The 26808-nt window shown below is 35.6% G+C and overlaps 1 protein-coding gene across 12 annotated transcripts in view; it reads right to left on the bottom strand.

Moving 5' to 3' along the window:
* The window catches only part of frmd4a (FERM domain containing 4A), a 362265-nt gene that overhangs the window by 61371 nt on the left and 274086 nt on the right, over positions 1-26808 (bottom strand). For all 12 annotated transcript variants that reach the window (XM_057835974.1, XM_057835965.1, XM_057835964.1 and 9 more), the window contains 3 exons: positions 14224-14308; positions 7542-7598; positions 4593-4615 (listed from right to left, as the gene is read on the bottom strand). In XM_057835974.1, coding sequence (XP_057691957.1) covers positions 4593-4615; positions 7542-7598; positions 14224-14308 — 165 coding nt within the window. The remainder of the gene's footprint in view (positions 1-4592; positions 4616-7541; positions 7599-14223; positions 14309-26808) is intronic.

A 26808-nucleotide genomic window follows, 5' to 3' on the forward strand; every position in this document is an offset into this window, starting at 1 on the left:
AAATAATTCTTAAAAGATAAATGTTAGTATGAGTTATAATTAGGGTTGTTCCGATCATGTTTTTTTGCTCCCGATCCGATCGTTTTAGTTTGAGTAGCTGCCGATCCGATTGCTTTTCTTACCTCCCGATTCAATTCCAATCATTCCCGATAATTTTTCCCGATCATATACATTTTGGCAATGCATTAAGAAAAAAATGAATAAAACTCGGACGGATATATACATTCAACATACAGTACATAAGTACTGTATTTGTTTATTATGACAATAAATCCTCAAGATGGCATTTACATTATTAACATTCTTTCTGTGAGAGGGATCCACGGATAGAAAGACTTGTAATTCTTAAAGGATAAATGTGACCTTGAATATTGTGACTAAATATTGCCATCTAGTGTATTTGTTGAGCTTTCAGTAAATGATACTGTAGCCATTTAACTTCTGCTCAAATGCATGATGGGAAGTGCAACCATGACTGTGCGTAGTGGTACCAATTGATATATCTTCTCTGCGTTGGGAAATAAATAGGGTGTCAAGAAAAAAATCAACTACTACCTTTCTTCCCCACATTGCTTGCCATGACTTTTCTAATTGTTGAGAGGGATTGTAAGGCATTAGCCAATTTAAAAAAAGCTTCAAAGGCTGCCAAAATTCTCTCAACTCACTTAACTTTGCCTTTTTACTCTATGTATATGTAAAACGGTGCCATTATAGATTGAACGCGACAATGCGTGAGTGGGTAGTGCAGCGCATGCATTAATTGCTTAAATATTTAAAAGTTGTTACCGCCGTTTACACGATAAATTTGATAGCCCTAGTTTAAGCCAAAACTAAAGACTCTGGATGAGTGTAAGACATTTCGTCTGTAACGTTAAATACAATTAGAAAACGATTTAATCAAAAAATATATATATATTAAAAAAAGGCATGACCGATATTTTTTTGCCTATTCCGATAAATTGAAAATGACATGATCGGACCCCTCTAGTTATAATAATTTGATATTAAAGCCCCTCTTAATGTTTTTGTTTTAATAAAGTTTGTAAAATTATTTTAAGTGATAGGTCGCCATTCTTGTTATGTCGCAGTGCGTGACGTCACCGGGCCCGTTGCCGAAATTCCAGCGTGTCACTCGTTAGCTTTCCCAACATGTCGTTGGTTCTACCCTTCCTATTTGAACCAGATCTGAAAAGTGAGGAGCAGGACAGCACTGTCGGTCATTCACAAGACGAGCTTCAGGGAAAAATGCGTGCAGCAAATACCTGATAAGACAAAAGTTGGGCAAAAGTCTCAATGACAACAGAGCGAGAGAGCGTATGCTGTTGGGAACTCCGGTTGGGAGCGAGAGTGTATGCTAGGAGTGGGAACCTCAGGGCACCTCACGATACGATACGATTCGCGATACAAGGCTCACGATAACGATTATATCACGATACAGCGATTATCGATATATTGGTCAGAAATTGGATACATGAAATGCTACGATACAACTGTTGAAACGAAAAGAAAAAAAAAAGATATTGGAAAATAGAAAAAAATACTGTTTAAGTCATTTATTAAACAGTGACACCTTTTCTGTGCAACATTGCTGTAAAATATAAATCTACTGCAAATTGTGCCCCTGCACATATAGAGGAAACCAACCACGACCACTGATATCGCTTGGAGAGATCACGATGAATGGCGCCCTTAATTTCTTTAAAGTTTTAAATCTTTAAAAAAATAAATAAATAAAAAGTGCCGTAGGTGTCAGCAGTTGAGCTTGGAGTGGGGCAATGATAAAATTGGTGGGTCTTTTCTTCGTATATGAATTTTGTTGCTTGGTTTGAGCACTTCCGCTATCTGCTTCAGCATTTAAGATGTCAGACTTGCTCAGTCACAGTCTTCCTCACCTTAAAAACAACAAAATAAAACAAAAAATATTAGCTACTTCATAGCGTTTGAGTTGAAATCCTGATTTTTTTTGTTTTGTGTTGGAAGTATTGAATTAAAAAAAATATGAACTGAATGTATAGAAATTAAAAATTCAATAATTACCAATTTTTAATATGTAGGCTACATTAATTATCATGCACATCACTTTATATATCTTGGAACCTATTCAAACCATTTTTATAGCTTATTGTATCAAAATGACAGTAATAACAGTTTGTGTAGTAAACTAGATGGAAATTGGTTCTCAAATAAATCGGTAAATTCATGTGGGCTTGTTCGATATTCATTTTCATCCAGTTTAGGGTCCTGGTTTATTTTATATCATTCAACACCAAATGTCATCAAAATAATACTTGTAAATTAAAAAGTCAATTACATTGCAAAACTTTCTTACCTCAAGTGATGAAAGCAAAGCTCACAAACTCCAGTGTCCACTACGTCACCAGCTCCCAGTGAAACTTATTTTTCTTCGACAATTCTTGCATACAGCAAAGTCCTTGTTCACCTTACTTCCTTTCTTGTTGGTGTAAAATCTAAAGCGTGTCCCCATGTGTGATTTGTAGCAATATTTTTCTCATTTTTTCCCTCCACCGTTCTAACAGAGCTTTTTTATTTTTTCAACCCACTTGGAGCTTCTCTTCTTCTCTAGACAACTTGTGCGCACTTTACCCTCACCGCCACTCCCGAGCGCCCCTAGTGGACCGCCAAGGAATTGCTCAACAAACATTGAGCCGTTTACAGCATCCATACTCCATTGTATGGCCAATATGTTAAATAAAAGTATCGATTCTTGGCGGGAGCATATCGATAACCCATCGGGTTGCAAAATATCGCGATATATCGCTGTATCGAGATATTGTCACACTCTTAGTGTATGCTGTTGGGAACTCCGGTTTTATCAGCAGATATTCAAGGTAAGCATATTGCGTTTTCAAACTTATTCCAATATTACATACAGTACAGGCCAAAGAGCACACCTTGTGTAATCCATGTCTTGTACATTGTAACGCGTGGTAGCTAGGATACGTGTATAAAAGTAGCGAAAAGGGGGGAAAGCTTCCACTTATGCACATTTATTCACAAAAAATAATATTTCCACCTTGACCACTCTTCACTCGGGAGCTCAGCAGTACGCAAACACGCGTTCCCTGATGAACTCCAACATTGTTGTAAGGTCCACGTCAGAGTCGCTGTCGTCACTGTAGCGTGCCATAGTGCTTTGATTACTTGGTATGATTTGGGGAAAACTCCCACGAAAAATAGTCAACAAAAAAGATTGCAATAGTAATCCAAATCCACAATTTTTACTCACTTGAAGATACAGGAATTAGACCGATCCCATGGCAATGTTGCAGCCGCGATCAGGCCGTAGATTCCACAAAATAGACTGATCCGAAAAGCCAGTGTGGGACCGACGAATAAAAAAAAAAAAAGATCCGAAACCAATATTGCAGACGCGGTGGGACTGTCGGATCCAGAAAATAGACGGATCCCTTACTTGACTGAGGATCCAGGAAAAATGTTCGGGCGCCAGTTGTAACGCGTGGTGGGTAGGATACGTGCATACAGGGACCAAAAAGGGGGAGAAGCTTCCACTTATGCACATTTATTCACTAAAAATAATAACTCCACCTTGACCACTCACTTCACTCCCCTTGTTTCCATTTGACTGGAAATTGCATCCAAAAGCAGCATATCTTGGCATTTTACTTCGCAAGTTTAGGCAGCAATTAGCAATTGTTGAACACGCTACACATTTGGAAAGATCGCAATGACGTCATCACTGCGAGCCCGCAAACCATGGTGCCAACTAATGGTCAAAATATGTAGTAAATAAATTTTATGTGTTTCTAACAACATATTTTAGTACAAGAAAATAATTGTGGTTTATTAGAGCTTACATGTATTTAAGGTAGAGGATCACTTTAAGTTCTCAGCCTGTTTTGACCATTTTCAAAATAATCTTTGTTTTGCCTCCCTACACCATGTAAAAAATGCTTAACATGATATAAATAAATAATAAGTTACAATAAAAACAACTAATATGAGAACTGGAAGAGTTTCAAGTCTGCACTTTCGAAGTATCGCGCTTCAAAGACTCCTCGCCTTCGGATCACGCCGGCGTGATTGTCGGCCCCTGAGGGTAAATATGACATTCTCAGTGCACTCGTTGGTTATTTTCATACTTTCTAATCCCAACATAATGCTTTCAAGTGTAATGTATGCCGCTTTTTGCTACGTTAATGTGGGAGGGAGTGGAATTTGCATTTATATTCCATATTGTCACTGTGAGGTCATTTGTGACGGTCTGTCTTTCCTATGTGAGTGAATTCAGTCAGATAAAACCTGTTTAGTGAGAGCTCACCTTTGGCTTACGCTCAAACTGTTCCAGCATGAAAATGGACTGAGATTCAAAAAATGAAAGACTTAGAGACCTGTTATCATTAAGAAGATTCATTGATCAATTTCCTTAAATCTTGCGTTTTTCTTTTTGTAAAGCAATTTCAATTTTTGGTATTGGAAAAAAATCAGTGATGGGCCAGAAAATTGTGATTGGTGCATCTGTAATTACGACCCCATTAGAGCTTGTAGAGTCAAACAAGATGTCAAATAAAAGAGTAGCAGAGTTCATCAATAATAAAATAGCAAAATCTTACCTAGTGAAATCACCTTTAGCCTCCTGCGTGGGGAAAAAGAAATAACAGTTACCTTAGTGAGCACTAAAATTGAACTTGGCATTGTTTATTGGTTGCAATCACAGGAGGAAATCACATCAATGGAATTGGTGCATTAATGCTGCTAGGTATGGCGATATAAATCGCTAAAATTATATAAATCTTTCTATTGACATTTTTGGTCATCGCCATAAATAGGCCGGTTTTTGCAATGCACATTTTGGTCAGGTATATTATATATATAGTTGATGAAAAATCCTTATACATATGTAGTATTTGCTAAGAAGGTCTTGTAGTAGTTAGCATAAGCATAAATGATTACAATATTCTTTCATTAGTATTTAAATCATTGGCTGTATTAACTGCGACAGACGTCCAATCTATTTGAACATGTGGGGGGTTGGCAGCGAATGCACATTTTGGCCTGCCGAATTACAAAGCCCTTAAAGGGACATTGACGGAAATAAAATAAATCTAGGCAATGCGGTGCTCACTAGAAACTATCTCGTAAACATTAGCATTATATAACATTTAAGCTAGCGGATTTTTGCTGTGCAAGTTAGCCAATGGTGGTTTCGACTGGCTAGCTTTCATAGCAAAAGTCCGCTATCTTAAATGCTATATAATGCTAATGTTTATAACTATGGCGTACCGCACGCAAGCTATTTTTAGAACGTGATGTAGCATCATAAAGCTGAAGTAAAGCCGAAGTGGGACATTTTAGACCCGCCCTTGCACAGACACAACGTAATTTGCGCTACTTTTCTCGGTAATCTTTCAAAAACGAACTTGCCGATCACGCATTGCTTTTTTGGAACTGGTAGAAACGACTCTAGACATTCCGACACATGAAGGATGTTTTCTTTATACGTTTCCAGAAACCCAAAACTCGGGAGGAAAAAATGGGAAGACTGAATCAACTTGCGCGGACTTTAACACCAGCTTGGTGAATCCATTCACATTTCATATGCATTAAACATTATGTTGGATTGGCATGGTCTTTCAGAGGACAAAGAGGTAAGCCATTTTTATATTTTTAACTTATTTTTTTAGCTTAACATTGTGCCGCACTGCTTCTGTCTGACAATGAATGACCTGAAAAGAATTACAATGGTATCTGACTGCCACTGTTACCGTTTCTGTTTTATATACAGTATATATATATAAAAAAACAACTTTAGTAAGGGGGAAGTGTAAATAAATTATAGAATTAAGATGTGTTATCAATGAAAAAATTAAGTGTTCGTTGGCTGTCACTGAGTAGCATTTGCGATCGCTACACAAAGCTAACTAAATTACCCCCAAGAACGGTAAGAGACGTAGGACAACCAGAGGATATATAAAAAAGACAGGGCTGATGGTAAAGGATAGCTTGTTAAAACAGGAGAATGTCATTGTCAGTTGCGTCGATAAAAAAGCTAACGCTATGCTTAGGTCGGCTCGTTTTTTTTTTCGTCTTTTTCAGCCTTCGACACTAAAGCCATTTCTTTAACTGAACATTTTTATGTTCTTCCACATCTTTGCCAGTGAATTTGGCACCAGGCACATCATTTTCGGAGAGAATTGGTAGGTTTAGTTCTGTAAACATCTCCTTCGTACACGATTTCCATTCATTTCCTACTAGGGACAAACGGTGGCTTGTCCCTACTTAGCAACAGTAGCTAATGTCATGAATATTATTGAGCGGAAGTGACGTGTTGTTTGCGGTACGCCATTGGCTAACTTATAAAGCAAAAGTCCACTAGCTTAAAAAATATATAAATGCTAATGTTTACCCGTTTCTGGTGCACACCAGGTTGCTTAAATTTATTTTATTTCTGCGGATAGCACCCGATTAAAAAAAATATATACAGAGTATTTGTTAAGTACGTGTTGTGGTAGTTAGCACAAGCATAAATGATTATAGTTCTTTCACAAGTTTTTAACTCATTTTAGCCAGCCATTTTTTTTTTGCACGAATGATGCTAATTTTCTTTCATAAATATTTATCTCATTGGCTATATTAACGATGATATATATCCAATCCACGTGAACTGGGAGGGCAGACAGCGAATGGACATTTTGGCCTGCAGATGGTGCCCAATTAGCACTGGCATTCTTCAAAATATGTTTATAGTTGACCAAAAAACTCTTATGCATACATGGTATTTGCTAAGTATGTGTTGGAGTAGTTAGCAGAAGCACAAATGATGCTAATATTTTTTCAAATAAGTATTTAAGTCCTTGGCTGCCATTAATAACAATAGACATCCACTCCATTTAGGTTGTCAAGAGAATGCACATTTTGGCCAGTGTGTGGCGCTCAAATTGCACTGACATTTTTAAAATATATATTTAGATGGGCAAACAATTCTTATACATAGGTAGTATTTGCTAAGTAGGTGTTGTAGTAGTTAGCACATGCACAAATGATGCTAATTTTCTTTCATAAACTGTATTAACGACGATAGATTCCGGTTCAAATGGTTTGGACGTCTACAACAGACAAATTCATTCATAAAATTTTAATTTAGTTTCCAAGAACCATATAATCGCACATCCATGATTGTCAGTGACACTAAAAGAGTTAAGGTCTACTTTTTATTGAATTTAATTACAATTATTGCAGCCCACTGCAACTGATAATAATTTTAGAAAAAAACCTAACTGGAGAAACGATGAGAACCAAAAGTGTCGGCCAGCTGCTAGGCTACATTAAAAGCGACTGAGGGCAATCAGGAATGTTGACGGCCGCCCACAACGACAGCGGAGGCCTTTTCGGATTCTCAACTTGGAAGCGTCATTACACCATCTCTGACAGACCGACAAGAGCATTACATAATCCCGCTTTGATCCTCGTCAATTAGCATCAAACACGTTGCGGCGCGGGGACCGTCGAGTGCGTCATTTGAGGAGAAGGGCACCGCGGGGAGGGGAAGCGCTTCATCTTACTTGGAGAATATAAGAAGCCAGTTCAAAGACGACATCGCTGTCCACTTCAATGAGCTCCTACAAGAGAAGAGAAACATGAAGGATGTTAGAATTGGGGTGTGGTCTCGCCAAAAGTGTCTCTGATGTTCATGTCTTGCCAATCTGATGACAAACTGCTGCCAGCTGGCATTTCGTGGCTTCTTTATGTGGATGAAACTCGGAGATTAGAAGTTATGTTATGCGTCGGGAATATTCATTGCATATTTTTTAACCACTTGATGCTTGAGTTTACATTAAACAAATATAGATGAAGCATTGCAGGAATACATAAGCTTATAAAAATTGAATGAATAAAAAAATAGTCCCGTATTTTTCCAACTATAAGTCGCACGAGAGTATAAATTAGGGCTGTCAAAAATATCGCGTTAACGGGCGGTGCGGTAATTATTTTTTTTAATTAATCACATTAAAATATTCGACACAATTAACTAGAGCTGCAGCTATCGATTATTTTAGTAGTCGATTAATCGATGAACTAGTTAGTTCGAATAATCGAGTAATCGGATAAACATAAAAATAAAAAATAAAAACCTGAGCTGAGCCTCAAATGGGTTTAAAAAATAAATAAATTGGGATCTATGTACAACAAAAGAACAATTGGCTAACTGACATAGCAAAAGTCCGCTAGCTTAAATGCTATAAAACGCTAACGTTTTTTATTTATTTATTTTTTTTACAATGCTCTTCACAAATGGTTCGGACACATATTCCCACAAAAATTGGCTAAATATACGTCTAAACTAAATTACGAATGCATTATAGAAAAAAAAAAACATTAGTGCAAACACTTTAAAAAACAAACCATTACAACACCACTTTAATTAAACGAATACTCGATGCAGCAAAATTTAATTCGATTCTTTTTTTCTAATTGAATACTCGAGTTAAATCGATTAATCGTTGCAGCACTACAATTAACGCACATGCCCCGCTCAAACAGATTAAAATGAGATGGCATTAACATCATTAACATTCTCTTAAAGCGATCCATGGATAGAAAGACTTGTAGTTCTTAAAAGATAAATGTTAGTACAAGTTATAGAAATTTAATATTAAAAACCCTCTTAATGTTTTCGTTTTATTAAAATTTGTAAAATTTTCAATCATTAAATAAACTAGTAGCTCACCATTGTTGATGTCAATAACTACACCATGCTCACTCATTGCGCTTAAACCCATAAAATCATTTGGACCCAAGTGCCAGCAGAGGGCGCCAAACACCAAAAAGCAAGTAACAAGTGGACATTACACTGCTGTCATTTTAATCTGTTTGAGCGGAGCATGTGCGTTAATTGCGTCAAATATTTTAACGTGATTAAAAAAAAAAAAAAAGTCCGTTAACGCGATAATTTTGACAGCCCTATTGAAAACTAAATCAGACCCCAATCACATTGATAAGCCGCTTGATTTTTTTTCTTTTTTTAGCAAAAACGTGCGAAATATTGCCAACAATATTGTCCCACTTTGTCAGTGTTACATCAGTAAACCAGCGAGCAGTGTTAGCATCATATAAGGTGGCATACCAAGTTGCTCAGTGCAAACAAAAAAAACTGTCCCTCTGTCCAATCAAACTCTTGTTTTTTTCTATTAATTATTATTATTATTTTATTATTATTATTTTTTGATCAAATGGTTTGGCATATTGCATATTGTTCTCATGAGTTAATGTTGCTAATCAATTTGAATTTATTTTTATAGATTTTATTAAATTTTATTTATGAGTATTAAATGGTCAAAAATGTACATTAAATGTATTTTTTTTGTTTAGATGTGTCTTTTTTTAAATTCAGGGAAAGTGAGAACTTTAAATTTTTTTCTGTTACAAACAAAACAAAGTATCGCGTTAACGGGCGGTAATTAATTTTTTAAAATTAATCACGTTAAAATATTTGACACAATTAACGCACATGCCCCGCTCAAACAGACTAAAATGACAGTATAGTGTAATGTCCGCTTGTTACTTGTTTTTTGGTGTTTGGCTCTCTTTTGGCGCTTGGGTCCAACTGATTTTATGGGTTAGTACCATGAGTGAACATGGTGTAATTATTGACATCAACAATGGCGAGCTACTAGTTTATTTTCCGATTGAAAAGTTGACAAATCTTAATAAAACGAAAACATTAAGAGGGGTTTTAATATAAAATTTCTATAACTTGTACGAACATTTATCTTTTAAGAACTACAAGTCTTTCTATCCATGGATCGCTTTAAGAGAATGTTAATAATGTTAATGCCATCTTGTTGATTTACTGTTATAATAAACAAATACAGTACTTATGTACCGTATGTTGAATGTATATATCCGTCTTGTCTCATCTTTCCATTTCAACAATAATTTACAGAAAAATATGGCATATTTTATAGATGGTTTGAACTGCGATTAATTATGATTAATTAATTTTTAAGCTGTAATTAACTTGATTAAAATTTTTAATCGTTTGACAGCCCTAGTTTTTAAGTGACGTCTTAACTGATTTGGCTTCCTGCTGTCTGTTGCAAACATTTTTAGATACTAACGGCTTTCCTCGTCTCCCACCGTATTAAAAGTCAAAGCCAAAAGCTGCATACGCTTTATCATATTCCCTTGTCTTAATTAATTTTTAAGCTGTAATTAACTCGATTAAAAATTTTAATCATTTGACAGCCCTAGCTCAACCAAAAACTTACAACCTTATGTAGGTCATTACAGGGAGCAGCTGAATCCTGCCATGTTAGATAAATTATGTCATATTCACTGTTGCCACTAGAGGACAGTATATCCATCCAAATGATTAAAATTAAATAGAAACACTTTCAAAACAAACCATTACAAATAAAGATGTGCCGATCAATCGGGTCAGAACACGTCATTTTCAAAGTATCGGAATCGGCAAAAAAATATCGGACATGCCTTTTTTTAATATATATATATATATATATATATATATATATATATATATTTCAATTAAATATTTTAATATATATATATTTTTTTTAAATTAAATCGTTTTCTAATTGTATTTAACGTTACAGACAAAATGTCTTACACTCATCCAGAGTCTTTAGTTTTGGCTTAAAGTAGGGCTATCAAATTTATCGCGTTAACGGAGGTAATTAATTTTTTAAAAATTAATCACGTTAAAATATTTAACGCAATTAACGCATGTGCTGCACGACCTACTCACGCAATGTCGCGTTCAATCTATAATGGCGCCGTTTTACCTATGTATAGAGCTAAAAGGCAGCGTAAAATGAGTAGAGTGAATTTTGGCAGTCTTTGGAGCCTTTTTTTAAATTGGCTAACGCCTTACAATCCCTCTCTCAACAATTACAAATATCGTGGGAAGCAAGGTATTGGTTGATCTTTTTCTTAACACCCTATGTTATATCCTAACGCAGAGAAGATATATCAATTGGTGCCACTACGCACAGTCATGGTTGCACTTCCCTTCATGCATTTGGGCAGAACAGTTAAATGGCACAGTATCATTAACTGAAAGCTCAACAAATACACTAGATGGCAATATTTAGTCACAATATACAAAGTCACAAGTCTTTCTATCCGTGGATCCCTCTCACAGAAAGAATGTTAATAATGTAAATGCCATCTTGAGGATTTATTGTCATAATAAACAAATACAGTACCTATCTACTGTATGTTGAATGTATATATTTGTCCGAGTTTTATTCATTTTATTCTTAATGCTATGCCAGAATGTATATGATCGGGAAAAATTATCGGGAATGATTGGAATTGAATCGGAAGCAAAAAAAAAGCAATCGGATCGGGAAACATCGGGATCGGCAGATACTCAAACTAAAACGATCGGGATTGGATCGGGAGGAAAAAAACATGATCGGAACAACCCTAATTACAATGTCACTCTAATTAAACGAATCCTCGAAGCAGCAAATTTGATTCAAAGCTTTTTTCTAACTGAATTACTCGAGTTAATTGATTAATCGTTGAAGCCCTAATCAAGTGGTTAAATTGCATTTTTCTGTAAGGCTACTTTCAACGTGGGGGACTTAACACATGTTTTATATTGTGAAATGCACTGTTACTGTACATAATGGGGGAATAGTGGCTAAGGATGTGAATAGTGGGTCAAGTATGCCAGGAATGCTCTCCTAAATCCACCTCTTAATTGGCTTGGTGGGATATATGAAACACGAGACTATGTGCCACCTAACGCGTCGTCCCCCTCTTCAAACAAAAATTTGCCATTTTGTACCTAACACATTGTTTTTTCAGGGTTGATTTCATTTAAAGTGGCTGCTCACAATGGATGAATTCACGACAAAAAAAACTGTTTCACTCTAAAAAGGGGAAGTGACTATTTTTGATAATTAAAAAACAACAACAAAAACTTAACACTAAGCCTTAGTGCTAAATCAATTTTATGAATGAAAAAGAGTCTGTTAAATATTAAATAAAAGTGTCTTCTACAATGTTTAATAATTTAACAACTTACATTGGCATATGGAAGTCTGCCACAATCTCTATTTTGTGATGGTTGTCTCCTTCTGGACATTACGTGGAACAGCTGGTGTGTCACAGCATCTCAATTATAGCGCTTTATACATGTAAATACGTTTGCATCAATTTTTTTATTCAAATGAAAACAACGAAAACAATGGGTGAACATAATAGGATGTCTCTTTTTTCCATTGGTATTTCAAATGCAAGTTATGTGAAAAAAATACATAACACAAACTAACTTACACATTAACATAATTAACTTGAATTCAGGAACTCAGCAAATCTTGCATATTAGGCAGTCATGCGCCAAAATGAATGACTGAAAGGGCCACTCAAATAATTATTATTTGCAGCCAAATATGAAATGTGGCTGGACCTGAAGTAGCCTCAGACGTGTATATATCAAACTGAAGCCCTTTGCGTTACTCAATAAGCAAGGAGCTTGATGAGTACGTAACTCCCTCCACTGTTATATTGCTTTCATGACTACATAGGAATAGGTAAGTTTTTGGCAAATTTTGGCTGAACTGTACGTTTTTAGGAAAAAACTGATGGGAGCTTTGGTGCCCCTTAGCATCCTGAATTTTTTTATGCATAAATGTTGTGATTTGGACAAAAATTTGTAGGACAAGCAGCATTTTGCAATGTCACTTTTTTTTGTCAAATAACACGTTTTGGGGCTGAACGGTCATTTTTGGGGTGTCAAACGAAAGAGCCTTGCGTCACATGAAAATGGCGGTCGTTATGGTGTCTGAATGGTGTCGGTGGGTCAAGCTGTTTTGGAGAGACAGCGAGAACGGGAAGTGGGATTTGACATATGGCAAAATGGGTTTTGGCATATGTCATTTTTTGGCGCATGTGGCAGTTGTTTTTGCATATGGCAAAATGGCTTTTGGCATATGGAGTTTTTTTTTTTTTTTTTTACAAATGGCAGTTGTTTTGACATACGGCAAAATGACTTGGCATATGGCAGTTGTTTTGACATATGGCAGTTTTTTTTTGTTTTGTTTTTTTTACATATGGCAGTTGTTTTTTCATAAAGCAAAATGACTTTTGGCATATGGCAGTTTTTTTTAATATAGCAGTTTTTTTTGACATATGGCAAAATAGCTTTTGACATATGGCAGTTGTTTTGACATATGGAAAAATGGCTTTTGGCATATGGCAGTTTTTTGGCATACAGCAAAAATGTATTTTGGTATATGGCAGTTGTTTTGACAAAGAACAAAATGGCTTTTGGCATATGGCAGTTTTTTTTTTTACATATGGCAGTTGTTTTTTCATATAGCAAAATGACTTTTAGCATATGGCAGGTTTTTTTTGGCATATGGCAAAGAGGCTTTTGGCATATGGCAGTTTTTGTTTTACATATGGCAAAATGGCTTTTGGCATATGGCAGGTTTTTTGACATATGGCAGTTGTTTTGACATATAGAAAAATGGCTTTTGGCATATGGCAGTTTTTTGGCATACAGCAAAAATGTATTTTGGTATATGGCAGTTGTTTTGACATAGGACAAAATGGCTTTTGGCATATGGCAATTTTTTTTTTTTTACATATGGCAGTTGTTTTTTTCATATAGCAAAATGCCTTTTAGCATATGGCAGGTTTTTTTTGGCATATGGCAAAAAGGCTTTTGGCATATGCCAGTTTTTGTTTTACATATGGCAAAATCGCTTTTGGCATATGGCAGTTTTTTTTTTTTGTTTTTTTTTACATATGGCAGTTCCTTTTTCATATAGCAAAATGACTTTTAGCATATGGCAGGGTTTTTTGGGCATATGGCAAAAAGGCTTTTGGCATATGGCTGTTTTTTTTAGCATATGGCAGTTTTTTTTTCGACATATGGCAAAATGGCTTTTGGCCTATGGCAGTTGTTTTGGCATATGGAAAAATAGCTTTTGTCATATGTCAGGTTTTTTTTTTGGCATATGACAGTTGTTTTTGCATCTGGCAAAATCGCTTTTGGCATATGGCAGTTTTTGTTTTACATATGGCAAAATAGCTTTTGCATCTGACAGGTTTTTTTTTACATATGGGAAAATTGCTTTTGGCATATGGCAGTTTTTTGACATATGGCAGGCTGTTTTTTTTTGAAAATGGGAGTTTTTCTGACAGGCCATATGCCCCAAAAACTGCCTTATGCTAAAGGCCATTTGCCATATTCTAAAGTACACTTACCTTGTAGATGATGGACTTGGCGTTGAGGAAAAACAGCTCAATGGTGGCGTTGTCTTTCAAGTATGATATGCTCTCGATGTAGAACCTGAACATGAAGAAAAAAAGGTTTTCCTCTCTCCTAGTGAAAACAGCATGCAAATCATTGAAAATCCATGTGTTCCAAATATTGTGACTATTAAGTGTAACAACCCAAATGACCAGAAGGAGGCGCAACAGCCACATGTACTGTAAGTACCCGGTGGTGGTGCACTCGGTCACACATTGCCTTCATCTTGTGGTGATAGTGACAGCACATGGGAGTAATAAAATACACACCCAGAGTGGAAAGCAAAGCATAGTAACCCACTTCTGGTGGAGCACTTGTGAGGTAAGGAAGCAACATAATAACGCCTTCTAAATTTAGCTCAAGAATGCACGCATGCATGTTATGTGGCGCTTTGGGTTAGCTTCGATAGCGGTATGCTGTAACATGAGTCACATGACTTGATTTTAGTTTTAGCACCCATGTTAAATGTAATTGGCTTCCATTGGATGGATGGATGATAGTAATAAACGTAATCCAGTTGAAGTGGTTGACAGAGTGAATAAACAGTTCAAATGGATAAGACTTTTACTCGTGACAAACTAATTTCAATTCACAGCAGAAGGATGACAAAAAAAATAATGGGCACCAAAAACAAACAAAAGTTGATTTTTGAAAAAATATTCTAAATACGCATGTACCTCACTTACTATGAAAAAAAAACCTAATTTGTGATTACAGGTAGGCCCCGAGTTCCATCCCTATGCTGGCGATATAACCCGAATTTCCGCGTAAATCAGAATTAACCCTTTAATAATTTATAGTAACTATCCAAAAAGTCCAAAAATATTGTATTTTGTTTAATTATGGAGGATAGACTGTCCTGTGGTGGCAGCGTTGGCTGTGACTTGTATGACTGAGGTGCAGACTCAGGCGTCTGACATGAATAAAGGATAGCTGCGCTCTGGTTTGGCCGACATAAGGCTGTAAGTTGTTTCAGCTAATATATGTTTGTGTATGCATTTCTAACTAAGTTTACAGCTACAGTTTGTGGAGTTACGTGTGAGTGATTTACTATGAGAATTGTCAATACGTTAGCATTCGTAGCATTTAAGCTAGCGGACCTTTGCTCGGCAAATTAGGCTAGATTAATCTACTAAATTTACATTTTACACTTTAATCAGACTAGATGGACTTTTGAACACAATTTTTTTGTGTGTCAAATGTTTTATTGACGTAATTATGGATGTAAGCACAAGTCAATTCAATAAAACAACTGTGCGATTAATCGCAAATTAATTACACCCGCAGTCAAAAGTTTTGAGACACTCTATTCCTACTGAACTGTGAAGTGTCTCAAAACGCTTGACTGCGGGTGTGTTAAAAAACGTGATTAAACATTGATTATTGATGAAAAAAAATTGTGATGAATCCTATTCCAATGACGTATGAAACTTGACTATTTGTGATTAATGGCAGGTTAACTACTTTAAAATGTGATTAATTGCAAGTTATATGATTAAATTTGATCAATTAATCAATAGCTGTTTTTTTGCAATAAAAAAGTGACAAATTTGTGATTAATGTGAGTTAACTAAATGATATGTGACAGATCTGAGATTAAAAACATATAAAAAGTTATTTTGCAATCAATCGCAGGTTAATGATAAAAAATCTGATCAATGTGCGATTAATCGCAATTTAACGGCAAAATAGATTAATTGGCGATCAATTGTGGGTTAACTCATATGTGACGGATTTGAGATTAATCCCATTTTAACGACGTATGAAGAGGGATTATTTTGCGATCAAATGAAGGTTAACTATTCAAAAATCTGATCAATTTGCAATGAATCGCAAGCTAACGACAAAATAGATTAATTTGCAATTAGTTAATAGTTGACTATTTAAAAAAAAAACTCATTCTGCGAATTTAAAAAATGTGACAAATTTACGATTAATGAGAGCTACCTACTTAATATGTGACATATTAGAGATTAATGTCATGTTAACAACCTATAAAAAGTGATTTTTTGCAATCAATCGCAGGTTAACGAGTAAAAATCTGATCAATTTGCACTAATCGCAAGCTAATGACAAAATAAATTTATTTGCGATTAATGGCGAGTTAATTTATATGTGACGGCAAAATAGATTAATTTGCGATCAATTGCGAGTTAACTAATATTTGACGGATTTTGAGATTAATCACAAATTAACAAAGTATGAAGAGGGATTATTTTGCAATCAATCGCAGGGTAAATCTTTAAAAATCTGATCAATTTGCGATTAATCGCAAGCTAATGACAAAATAGATTTGCGGTTAGTTAATAGTTGACTATTTAAAAAAAAAAAAGCTTATTCTGCGAGTAAAATTTTTTTTTTAAAAACTACGATTAATGAGTCACCTACTTAATATGTGACATATTTGAGATTAATGTCATGTTAACAACCTATAAAAAGTGATTATTTTGCAATCAATCGCAGGTTAACGAGTAAAAATCTGATCAATGTGCGATTAATCGCAATTTAACGGCAAAATAGATTAATTAGACTGTATGACTTAGGTGCAGACTCAAACGTTTGACATGGATAAGGGATAGCTGTGCTCTGGTTTGGCCCATATAAGGCTGTAAGTTGTTTCAGCTAATGTGTATGCATTTGTAATTAAATTTAGAGGTACAGTTTGTGGAGTTACGTGTGAACAATTTGCTATGAGAATTATAAATACGTTAGCATTCATACCATTTAAGATACTTTTGTTCGGCAAATTAGGGTAATTTAATCTACAGGCGGGAAAATTACAGCCCTCATTTTTATTTAATTTGACTTACATTTTGCGACATGCTTACTGGAGACAAAATGACTCCAGCGTTGTTAAGTTGAAATCGCATAAGTCGAGTACGTCTTAACCCGGGGACTACCTGTAGCGTATTTCCTGTTGATGTTTGTTCTTCTCTTCTGTCTGCTTCCTTCCTTTCTGTTCCCCCATAACCCTTTCCTGTTCGCTGCTTTCCCCTAATAAATATCTTATAATTAAAGCTGTCGAACCGATCACGTCATTTTCAAAGTATCGGAATCGGCAAAAAAAATATCGGACATGTCTTTTTTTAATATATATATATATATACATATATTTTTTAATTAAATCGTTCTCTAATTGTATTTAACGTTACAGACAAAATGTCTTACACTCATCCAGAGTCTTTAGTTTTGGCTTAAAGTAGGGCTATCAAATTTATCGCATTAACGGCTTTAATTAATTTTTTAAAAATTAATCACGTTAAAATATGTAACGCAATTAACGCATGCGCTGCACGACCCACTCACGCATTGTCGCGTTCAATCTATAATGGCGCCGTTTTACCTATACAGAGAGATAAAAGGCAGTGTAGAATGAGTAGAGTGAATTTTGGCAGTCTTTGGAGCCTTTTTTTAATTGACTAAAGCCTTACTATCCCTCTCTCAACAATTAAAAATATTGTGGGAAGCTATGTGGGGAAGAAAGGTAGTAGTTGAGCTTTTTCTTAACACCCTATGTTATTTCCCAACGCAGAGAAGATATATCAATTGGTGCCACTACGCGCAGTCATGGTTGCACTTCCCATCATGCATTTGGACAGAACAGTTAAATGGCTACAGTATCATTTACTGAAAGCTCAACAAATACACTAGATGGCAATATTTAGTCACAATATACAAAGTCACATTTATCCTTTAAGAATTACAAGTCTTTCTATCCGTGGATCCCTCTCACCAAAAGAATGTTAATAATATAAATGCCATCTTGAGGATTTATTGTCATAATAAACAAATACAGTACTTATGTACTGTATGTTGAATGTATATATTCGTCCGAGTTTTATTCATTTTTTTCTTAATGCATTGCCAAAATGTATATCAGTGTTTCCCACTAATGGACGAGACTGTGGCGGCCCGCCACAGTCTCGTTTGCGCGCCCCCCCCACCCCCCCGGAAAAAAAAAAGATACTAATCAGATGCGTCAGTCAGCCGATTACACAGCTGTAGCCCACTTCACTCTACTACCCGCGCCAGCGAGAGCAGCATTTTAGAGTAGTATTTTATTTCGTAGCAGCCCGCTGTTATTTTGTTATTGTTTTTCTTTATTATTGTTACCACAATCGAGTGGGTAAGCAAATACAGACTTCTCTCCTTCTTCCCCATATCCGGGGCATTACAATAGTTTCGATCGGACTTTTCGGCGAAAGTGAGCGGTGGACGGCCGTCTTGGACGGAAAGCAAACTTTGATTGAACTTGCGCGGAGAGGCGGGGCCCAAAATAAAGCCTTGCTCTATTTTCAGAGCGTTGGTCACAGTAAAGTATTTATTAGTTCAAGCAGAGTAAAATGATACATATTCACGGTACAAGAACGTCGTTTCCGTGTCCATCGATTGGTAAGAAAAGGCTGTTTGTACGAGTGACGTGTGGGCGCTCCCGTCGGGGGGACATTTCGCGTGGAGTGGCTATTTTTCGGCACAACACCGACACGCCAACTTCAGACAATTATGGCTGACGAAAGTTGGATAAATGCGCCCCCCCCCCACAATTTCGCGAGCTCTGGGACACTCGAAAAATGACTCTCTTACCTCTCCTTGCTAAGTTAATGGTACCTCGATGTGCGTTTGTGTGGAAATTTAGTTCACGAACAACGGGGAAAAAACTATTCACCTTCTCACCGAATCAAGAAAAACTCTTTACACGGCCATTAGAATTCCCCCTGTCCTGTAAATGGGTCAGTTGACAGAAGGACTGTTATTGTTGTGGTATGTAGTACTTATGAGGGTCAAATAAAAAGAAAAAAGGAGGGCTACGACGGCGGTCTGAAACCCGCGGCTCTTGGGCCGCATGCGGCTCTTTAGTGCTGCTTCGGAGCTTTTTTTTTAAATGGAAAAAGATGGGGGAGGGAAATATATTTTTTGTTTTAATAGGATTTCTAGGAGGACTAACATGATACAAACATTCTTTCAATTCATTAATATTGTAATGAAGTTAAACTTGTGGTGTCATCGTACAACAGAGTAGTCACGTGGTGCGCTATAGGATCCACTGCAGGGAAAATAAACATTTAATCATGAAGGCTAATTATGTATTTCTAGCCAACTTAGTCATTTTTATAGTAGGCTAATATAGCTAGTATTGATAATTATAAGGCTTGTACAAGGCTTTTAATTTTTTGCTGCTCCAGACATACTGTATCAGGTTTTTTTTTTTTTTTTTTTTTTGGGGGGGAGGGGGGGTCAAATATGGCTCTTGCCAACCCTGAGTCACTACGAGATGTAAGTCATACTATTGCTACGAGAAAAAAAGTCGCATTATTACATAGGGTAACGTAGCTGTACTCAGCAACGCATTTTACATACATGTACCGTAGCTGAGAGCTATAACATTAGCCTAGCTAATGAAATATTTCAAATATATCGTTGTTATGGTTCTTCTTGGGGGAAAAAAATAATGAATAAAAAAAAAAAATTGCCGTGGCATGACATGGTGTGGCTGTCCGACTCCGATGCAGCCCACCACCACAGTTTCAAAAAATCCTATGGTCAGAGACCCTCCCACCACAGTCTCCTAAAATCCTGTGGGAAACACTGGTATATGAACGGGAAAATTTATCGGGAATGATTGGAATTGAATCGGGAGCAAAAAAAAAAGCAATCGGATCGGTAAATATCGGGATCGACAGATACTCAAACTAAAACGATCGGGATCGGATCGGGAGCAAAAAAACATGATCGGAACAACCCTACTTATAATGAACAATGGGAGTGTATCAAAATGCGTAATTGGGGAGGCGCCCACAAATAATTGTCCACTAGCACCCAACTCCACCCCAACCCTAACCCTAACCCCGTTGGACGGTCCACTCGGAGGGCTTTCGTTTCCGGGCCCTGTTCAAATTTGTTCCGCCACTGGCATAAACATATTACCGACAGTAATTCAACCAGTCGGTTTGGCGTGATAGCGCGAAAAAGGCAAAGACAACACCCGTAACTCAGCACGATTATCATTTTATTGCCTCGATGTATGACTGTGATGGGATGTGGTCGGGTGTGTGTAACTGCTGAACTAAGACCCCGGTTAAAGGTTTCGCTCGCTCATTCTCCTTCATTGTTCCGTCCAATCACCGTTTTTAATACCGTCCACACATGGACAGGCAACAAGACTGATAGAACAACAATCAACCTAAATGTCAACGTCGAATTCATTACCGCATTGTTTTCAACGGTATAAAGTACACGGAATGTTTGGAGCGTACGGTGTCTGAGCTACGCTTAATAAATGTCAGGCTGCCCCGCATCTCATCGACAGAATGGCTTTAATTAAACGGTCATACGGGGTTATTGATCGGGCCTTTTCTTGATGCTAAACTGGAGAAACGATAAGGGTCTTCGTCATTGATCCGCTTACAATCCAGTGTTTTCAAACCAGTATTTCATTGCTATGAATGCTGCTAAATGTCCAATCTAGTTGGCGATGGAGGGTTGGCAAAGAATGAACGTGTTCAAATAGATTACAGGTCAACTCGTGATCAAAACAATGGCAGCCAATGTGTTAACTTGTGATTAAATAAAAATATACATTATATACATACAGTATATATATTTTTTTATCATTAACTCGCGCTTAATCGCAAATAATCTATTTTGTCGTTAGCTTGCGATTAATTGCAAATTGATCGGATTTTTAAAGACTTAACCTGCGATTGATCGCATAATAATCCCTCTTCATACGTTGTTAAATTGGGATATCCGTGAAATACTAGTTAACTCGAAATTGATCGCAAATTAATCTATTTTGCCGTCACATATAAATTAACTCGCCATTAACTGCAAATTAATCTATTTTGTCGTTAGCTTGCGATTCACGCAAATTGATCTGATTTTTTCAATTTCAATTTAATCAGTTTTTTAATCGTTAACCTGCGATTAATCGCAAAATAATCACTTTTTATATGTGGTTACAATGGGATTAATCTCAAATCCGTCACATATTACTTAATTCGTAATTAATCGCAAATTATTTTGTTGTTAGTTTGTGATTAATCGCAAATTGATCAGATTTTTAATAGTTAAACTGAGATTGATCCAAACATATCACTTTTCATACGTCGTTAAAATGGGATTATTTAAAATCGTATTTAATTTGCAATTAATCGCAAATTAATCTTTTTTTCCCCGTAACTTGCGATTAATCGCAAATTGACCAATATTTTAATCGCTAACCTAGGGTTATTGATCGGGCGGGGTTATTGATCGGGCCTTTTCTTGATGCTAAACTGGAGAAACGATAAGGGTCTTCGTCATTGATCCGCTTACAATCCAGTGTTTTCAAACCAGTATTGAGGCAGAGCACATTACCATTTCATTGCTATGAATGGTGCTAAATGTCCAATCTAGTTGACGATAGAGGGTTGGCAACGAATGAACGTGTTCAAATGGATTAGAGGTCAACTCGTGATAAAACAATGGCAGCCAAAGTGTTAACTTGTGATTAAATAAAAATATATATACTAGGGCTGTCAAAATTATCGCGTTAACGGGAGGTAATTAATTTTTTAAAATTAATCTCGTTAAAATATTTGACGCGATTAATGCACATGCCCCACTCAAATAGAATAAAATGACAGTACAGTGTAATGTCCTCTTGTTACTTATTTTTGGTGTTTTGCGCCCTCTGCTGACGCTTGGGTGTGACTGACTTTATGGGTTCGTACCATGAGTGAGCATGGTGTAATTATTGACATCAACAATGTCGAGCTACTAGTTTATTTTTTGATTAAAAATTTGACAAATTTTAATAAAACGAAAACATTAAGAAGGGTTTTAATATAAAATTTTTTAAAACTTGTACTAATATTTATCTTTTAAGAACTACAAGTCTTTCTATCCATGGATCGCTTTAAGAGAATGTTAATAATGTTAATGCCATCTTGTTGATTTATTGTTATAATAAACAAATACAGTACTTATGTACCGTATGTTGAATGTATAGATCCATCTTGTGTCTTATCTTTCCATTCCAACAATTTACAGAAAAATATGGCATATCTTAATAGATGGTTTGAATTGCGATTAATTACGATTCATTAATTTTTAAGCTGTAATTAACTCGATTAAAAATTTTAATAGTTTGATAGCTCTAATATATACATATTCTTTTTTTTATCATTAACTCGCGCTTAATCGCAAATAATCTATTTTGTCGTTAACTTGCGATTAGCCGCAATTTAATCAGTTTTTTAATGGTTAACCTGCGATTGATCGCAAAATAATCACTTTTTATATGTGATTAAAATGGGATTGATCTCAAATCCGTCACATATTACTTACTGTAATTCGTAATTAATCGCAAATTATTTTGCTGTTAGTTTGTGATTAATCGCAAATTGATCAGATTTTTCAATAGTTAAACTGAGATTGATCGCAACAAATCACTTTTCATACGTCGTTAAAATGGGATTATTTAAAATCATATTTAATTTGCAATTAATCGCAAATTAATCTTTTTTTCCCGTAACGCGATTAATCGCAAATTGATCAGTATTTTAATCGCTAACCTGCGATTGATTGTAAAATAATCACTTTTTATAGGTTGTTAAGATGACATTAACATCAAATATGTCACATATTAAGTAGTGAACTCCCATTAATTGTAAATTTGTCGCATTAATCGCAAATTGATCAGATATTTAAATGGTTAACCTGCGATTGATTGCAAAATAATCACTTTTCATACGTCGTTAAAATTGGAGTTATCTCAAATCCGTCACATAACTCGCAATTAATCTATTTTGTCATTAGTTTGTTTTAAAATAATCACTTCTCATAGGTCAATAACATGGAATTATTCTTAAATCCTTTGCAGGACAGGAAAATAGATTAATTGCAAATTAATTTTTGTCATAATATTTTGTCATAACTTGCAATTAATCGCAAATTGATAAATTGATTGCAAAATAATCCCTTTTTATAGGTTGTTAACATGGCATTAATCTCAAATATATCACATATGAAGTAGTTAACTCCCATTAATTGTAAATTTGTCACATTTTTCAATGACAAAATAAGCACTTTTTAACTTTTGATTCATCGTTTATTATTCTATTTTGTCATTTGCTTGAGATTAATCGCAAATTGATCAGATTTGTATTCGTAAACCTGGATTAATCGCAATATAATCACTTTTCATCGGTCGTTAACATGACTTTAATCTCAAATATATCACATATTAAGTAGTGAACTCCCATTAATCATAGATTTTTCTATTAATCACAAATTGATCCGATTTTTAGATAGGTAATCCGTGATTGATGGCAAAATAATCACTTTTCATCTGTCATTAACATGACTTTAATCTCAAATATATCATATATTAAGTAGTGAACTCCCCTTAATCATACATTTTTCTATTAATCGCAAATTGATCCGATTTTTAGATAGGTAATCCGTGATTGATGGCAAAATAATCACTTTTCATATGTTGTTAAATTGCGATTAATTTCAAATCCGTCACATATTAGTTAATTTGGAATTAATTGTAAATTAATCTGTTTTGTCGTTAATTGCGATTAATCGCAAATTGATCAGATTTTTAAATAGGTAACCTGCAATTGATTGCAAAAGATTTATTTTTTATAGGTTGTTAACATGACATTAATCTCAAATATGTCACATTTGGTAACTTGCAAGCAATCGAAAATTAATCCATTTTGTCGTTAACTTGCGATTAATCAGTTTTTCAATCGTTAACCTGTGATTGATTGCAAAATAATCTTTTTATAGGTCATTAACATGACAATGATTGCAAATATGTCACATAAGAAGTAGTTAACTCCCATGATTCATAAATTTGTCACATTTTTTAATCGCAAATTAAGCACTTTTTTAATCGTCAACCATTGATTCATCGCAAATTAATTTTGTAGTTTACTTGCACAAAATCACAAATTGATCCAAATTTTAATCGTTAACCTGCATTTCATTGCAATATAATCACTTTTTATAGGTTGTTAACATGACTCTACTTGCAAATATGTCACATATAAAGTAGCTGACTCCCATTAATTAGTTGCAAATTTTTCAGTTTTGTCGTTAACTTGAGATTAATCGCAAATTGATCAGATTTTCAATTAGTTAACCTGCGACTTTTCATACGTCATTAAAATGGGATTTATCTCAAATCCGTCGCATATTAGTTACATCGCCATTAATCGCAAATTAATCTATTTTGTCGTTAGCTTGCGATTAATCACAAATTGTTCTGATTTTTCAATGGTTAAATTAACAAGCCACACTGCCCCCCCCCCCCCCCCCCCCACACCCCTGCAACCGACAGCCCAGATAAAGAGGAGGCTCCGACCCTGGAGCCCTGCCATATAGGAAAGTGTGGCATAAGCAGAAGTATGACAAAGTTTCTATGTTGTCAATGTAAAAAAGTTCTTTTTTAGAGTAGATCTAGTTCATCGATCACCATCAATAGCAGCCAATGGGTTAAAAATCCCAAACGGACAAGTAAAAGGTGTAAAATCGTCAAAACATTAGCCTGTAATTCACACCCTACAATCAAAACAACACATGTACTGCTATTTCCCGCGCTAATCCCAATTTATCGGCACATAATAGACAATCGAAACCATTTTTCTAAAAGCGTCCCTGCTGCACAGCAGCAATTGTTTTCCTTCAACTCCTCCGTGAGAAGAGAGAGTTTTTTTTTTACCCAACAATCGTGGCATTGTGTCATTATTTTTGGTCCCAACGTAAATGTCAACCTGGGATGGACTTCTCAGCTGCATTGTTTGGCTCAGTGTACCGCGTTGCTATGCGTGTTGCTAGCCAATAGGGAACTCTCCGGAGGGGAGCTGGGGTGGGCCGGGCTGGTGACATTATCCGGATGTGTTGGGAACAAAGAACTCCAGTGGACCCAAAACAAAAGACCATGCTTTTCACTCAAGGCTATCTGAGGTTGCATTTTTATTATGGATGTCCCGGTCACAAATTTTTAAGTTAAGATTTTGCATTGTGATCAGATACATCGAAAATGTATTAGGGAGGGGAAAACAAAGCTATCCCAACACAGCAGGGCCGAAAATGAAAAGTGGTTTTTGGTATGTGGCAAAATGGATTTTGGCATGTGGTATTTTTTGGGGGCAATGACATTTTTTTGGATGTGGCAAAATGGATTTTGGCATGTGGCATTTTTGGGCAATGACATTTTTTTGGTATGTGGCAAAATGGATTTTGTTACGTGGATTTTTTTCTTTTTATTGAATGTGGCAAAATAGATTTTGGCATGTTGCATTTTTTTGGTATGTGGCACAATGGATTTTGGCATGTGGCATTTTTTGGACAATGACATTTTTTGGTATGTGGCAAAATGATTTTGGTATGTGTTTTTTTGTATGTGGCAAAATGGATTTTGGCATGTGGCATTTTTGGGGGGCAAAGACATTTTTTTGGTAAGTGGCAAAATGGATTTAGTTTGTGGCAATTTTTTTTGTATGTGGAAAAATGAATTTTTGGTATGTGCATTTTTTAATGTGGCTAAATAGATTTTGATATTTTGCATTTTTTTGGGAAAAGAATTTTTTTTGGTATGTGACAAAATGGATTTTGAAGTGGCATTTTTTGGCATGTGCCATTTTTTGTTATGTGGCTAAATGAATTGTGGCATGTCGCTTTTTTGGGGCAATGTCATTATTTTGGTATGTGGCAAAATGATTTTAGTATGTGGATTTTTTTGTATGTGGCATAATGGATTTTGGCATGTGGCATATTTTGGGGCAATGACATTTTTTTGGTATGTGGCAAAATGGATTTGGTATGTGGCATTTTTTGTATGTGGCAAAATAGATTTTGGCATGTGGCATTTTTTTTTTTTTTTGGTATGTGGCAAAATGGATTTTGGCATGTGAAATTTTTTGGGGTATGTGGCAAAAATGATTTTGCCAAGTGACATTTTTGGGGGGCAATGACTTTTTTTGGTATGTGGCATTTTTTTGTATGTGGCAAAATGGATTTTGGTATGTGGATTTTTTTGAATGTGGCAAAATAGATTTTGGCATTTTTTGGGGGTAAAGACATTTTTTATGTATGTGACAAAATGGATTTTGACTTCGGATTTTTTTTGGCATGTGCCATTTTTTGGTATGTGGCAAAATGGATTTTGGCATGTGGCATTTTTGGGGGCAATGACATTTCTTTGGTATGTTGCAAAATGGTTTTGGTATGTGGATTTTTTTTTTGGTATGTTGCAAAATGGTTTTGGAATGTGGATTTTTTTTTTGGTACGTGGCAAAATGGATTTTGGCATGTGGCATTTTCGTGCATTTGACATTTTTTGGGGTATGTGGCGAAAAGGATTTTGGCATGTGGCATTTTTTTGGGGCAATGTTTTTTTTTTGGTATGTGGGATTTTTTTGTATGTGGCAAAATGGATTTTGGCATTTGGCATTTTTTGGGCTTGTGGATTTTTTTTCAGTATGTGGCAAAATAGATTTTGGCATGTGACTTTTTTTGCATGTGGTATTTTTTTTGGTATGTGG

The sequence above is a fragment of the Corythoichthys intestinalis genome, chromosome 5 (assembly GCF_030265065.1).
Source record: "Corythoichthys intestinalis isolate RoL2023-P3 chromosome 5, ASM3026506v1, whole genome shotgun sequence".
Lineage (NCBI taxonomy): Eukaryota > Metazoa > Chordata > Actinopteri > Syngnathiformes > Syngnathidae > Corythoichthys > Corythoichthys intestinalis.